The sequence below is a fragment of the Ctenocephalides felis genome, unplaced genomic scaffold (genome assembly GCF_003426905.1).
Source record: "Ctenocephalides felis isolate EL2017-DRISC unplaced genomic scaffold, ASM342690v1 CF-g0.4_SCAFFOLD_03077, whole genome shotgun sequence".
Classification (NCBI taxonomy): Eukaryota; Metazoa; Arthropoda; class Insecta; order Siphonaptera; family Pulicidae; genus Ctenocephalides; species Ctenocephalides felis.
In genome coordinates, this window is record NW_020539231.1 from 5891 (window position 1) to 9706 (window position 3816).

General features: G+C 28.5%; 1 protein-coding gene across 1 annotated transcript; it reads left to right on the plus strand.

Annotated features, from left to right (window-relative positions):
- The first annotated feature begins 616 nt into the window (after positions 1–616).
- On the plus strand, positions 617–2143 carry LOC113381814 (ephrin-A4-like). The gene has a single exon (XM_026620490.1). It carries the CDS (start codon positions 835–837, stop codon positions 1786–1788), a length of 954 nt encoding a protein of 317 aa, XP_026476275.1. The 5' UTR covers positions 617–834; the 3' UTR covers positions 1789–2143.
- Positions 2144–3816: the final 1673 nt, after the last annotated feature.

Below are 3816 nucleotides of genomic sequence, written 5' to 3' on the forward strand. Positions count from 1 at the left end.
TATTTTATGTAATAAAAGTGAATTTCAAGTTAATGTGTAAAATGTGTTCAATATCGACAATTTTATTTTCGTAACATTATATATATTTGAAATAAAATGTATTTTAAAAATGGCGGTTGTCTACATCAGGTGTGTTAACATTCATTCAATAAACAAATCAACATAAGACTTTTCCAGGTGTAACAATATTGTAAGCACACTAAAACTTCTCAGATCTATCGTACATATTTGTTTTCGTGCATGAATAAAATAAGATAGCTAAAGTACAATTGTACTTAAATTAACTGGAGGATTAAAATATGTTTTACAGTGGGGTGTTCTCATTTAATTGCAACAGAATTTATTTTCTTGAAGTGGTTTGTTCAGCGATTTAGAGTGAGCAGGGTTGTCATATTGCATTCAACCTTTAGCGTTCCTCCATTGTGTTTTTACATTATTTAACTAATGGTCGTCCGTAAGCGTTTCGTATATTGACACTTGATTGGACAAATTTCCTGTCAGTGCATATCACAACGATATTTAATTAATAAAGCTAAGCTGAAGTAAATTGTTGAAGGAACATTACAGTTTTGGAAAATGCTCTTTCTTTCAAAAAGTATTATGACGTGAATTGATGGAAAAGGGGTATTGAAAAATCGACGTTTTTATTATAAATTGTTTACTATATTAATTTTAGTTAAACAAAAGTTATAGTGTATATTTAATGTGATTTAAAAAAGTGCTGAATTAAAATATGTTTTACAAATTCGATTATTTTTACGAAGCGATTGCTTTTTTCCAATTTGATGTATATTTAGTATTGGTTTGAAAGATGTGAATTATTAACGAAAAGGTATGGCGAGTGCGCTCGCAGCAATGAGTGCCATGAAATGCAGTGTGGCTATGCCGAAAAAATTAACATCTTGCTTGACAGTGATTTTTTTAGTATGTTTAGAGACAGTCCTTCTTTCCACCGTTTCAAACTGTGCTAAAACGTTTTATGTACACTGGAACACAACGAATAGTATCTTCAGAATTGATAACACTGATCACATAATTGACGTTAATAAGGGAAATATAAATTTTGAGTATGATCAGGTTAATATTATCTGCCCACTGTACTCTCCAGGAGAGCATGACGAAGATGCTGAAAAGTACATAATATATAATGTATCGAAGGAGGAGTATGACACTTGTCGCATTACAAACCCAAATCCTCGAATAATAGCAATCTGTGATAAGCCACACAAATTGATGTACTTTACTATAACCTTTCGTCCATTTACACCACAACCAGGTGGTTTGGAATTTCTAGCTGGTAATGATTATTATTTCATTTCTACTTCATCCAAAGATGATTTGCATCGGCGAATAGGTGGGCGGTGTTCATCTCACAATATGAAGATGGTTTTCAAAGTTTGTTGTTCTACAAGTGCCACGCCAATTTCAGCTGAATCTCCAACCATTTTGCCAAATGGGGTTGTTGCAATGCTGCCCTCATCAGTTATAAATCATAGCACTCCATTGCGGACTATACAAGAAGTGAATGCAGTAACACGTGTTTGGGGTCCTGTAAGTCACACAACAGCCCTTCCAAATAAGGCAACTGTAGCTGTTGCTCCAGCGCTGTTGCCTGCAAAGAAAGGCAATACACTAGAATCACAAAAACATCCTAATGAAGTTGTGAAAAATGAAGAATTAACATATAATGATGCTGCCGTCTCAGGTGCTATCAAGATTTCTGTGCAATGTTGGTTTTTACTTCCTCATATTAGTGTGTTTATATACTTTTTTGTAAGTTTAAGGTGAATAGATAATAGGGTATATGGCAGTAAATTTACATTATCTTTATTTCATAAAGTGTCACAGGGCTACTGCACTTGATGTTAAAGCAGTTGATTGTGTTTAAGTCTGATAAAAACGGAAGATTTGTTTTCAATAATATTTGATAAATACTTGATAACCAATTTGTGGAATTATAAATGATAAAACTATTCAGTTTAGTTTTAAATTGGGTATTTGTGATAATGGAGAGTGGTTGTAGTGGTGTAGCATTAGTAAATATTATTTTATGGCCTAGTAATTAACATTGTATGTAAGCAATATTCAAGTATATACACACACACATATATATATATATATATATATATATATATATATATATATATGCATATAGTATGCCCAATTGGGCACCTGCAGTTTATGGGGTCCTGTAATTGAATTTTACTATTACAATTCATAGTTTTGCAGACTGTGAAATGAAAAGTTTTTTGGCCCATTTAGAGCTGTGAAGTTATTCATTTTGGAGACGCATGAAAGGATTTTTTATATGTTCTACTTTTCTTAACTAGTGATAATTTTCAGTTCTATAAATACACACAAATAAATAAATGAATAAATAAATATACAGTAGAACCTTGATTAACCGGACTAATTGTTGTCGATAGGCATCCGGATAATCCAAAATCCGGATAATCCAATGCATTATTTTCAACATTATTTGAAGTTGAAACTAATTTGTATTAAATAATGATTGCTAACGTTCAAATTATTTTTTAAGAACAATTTATTTTGACAAAATTATGTAAATAATTGATAGGGATATTTAATAATTATAGTTTTATTTTATTATTTTAATAAGAGTTATTGGTGGAATTTGGTATATAATAATAAAATATATTATTGCAGGACCCATATACTGCAAATGTCTAGTGCCCCTATTTACTCAGTTGACCCTACCTATATATATGTACATACATATGTATATATATATATATATATATATATATATATATATATATATATATATGATGATGATAGTTTTATCGGCGTTGATACATATTTGAAGTATTTTGCAGCCCAATCGTCAAATTAAAAAAAGGATTAAAATAGAAAACTTTTTTATTCCATTAAACAAAATTGATATTAAATATCAAATTGTAAAAAGGAGAAAATTATATACATACCAAACCAAGAAAAACACAAATTTTTATTTTTGTTTTTTTCTAGACGTTTTTATTATTTTTTTTTGTGTTTTTCCTGGTTTGGTATGTATATATTTTTGTCCTTTTTATAATTTTATATTTAATATCAATTTTGTTATTTATTGTAAGATGTTTTTTAGATTATTGAATGATGACACACATTAAGTGTCGAAACGTTTAATGGAATAAAAAAGTTTTCTATATTAATCCTTTTTTTTAATTTGACCATTGGGCTGCAAAATATTTCATATATATATATATATATATATATATATATATATATCATTTTAACAAAATGTTTAGGGTTAATTATTTTCAATTGATTTTGGTTCATATGTTTATCGCGTAATCACATATTTTTGAAGATTGAAATGGACCAAGATAATGTGTCAGTATGTGGTATATATAGAAATAGAATACAATGGAGTATTAGAGCAAAGCTATTGATTAGCAGTATTAACAAAATTCATATGCATGTAAATCTATTGTATATGAAACTGTGACTCAAAATTTATCTCAAATTTGAGTAATGATTTGTAGTTGACTGATTTGATTTAATGAAACACGAAAAAATATTGTGACATACGTTTGCATTTATCTTATTATTTATTATCATAAACTAAACTAATTTGAATCATTTATTCAAACTGATAAGTGTTAAATTTAAACAAGGATCACAGTTATGAACATTTGTAACTGAAAAAAAGAAATAGATAGTGTTATATGTAAATGTGTTATCTAAATGATCTGAACAAAGTTTGGTGTTACCTAAATATGTAATTGATTTGAACAAGCTTTAGAGATTGAAAATGATGAATGTAATAACTCTAAAATATAGAAATAACTAATTTCT

What these genes read in the sequence shown, in the direction of transcription:
- LOC113381814 (XM_026620490.1), top strand. Translation starts at nt 835, where the DNA reads ATGGCGAGTGCGCTCGCAGCAATGAGTGCCATGAAATGCAGTGTGGCT.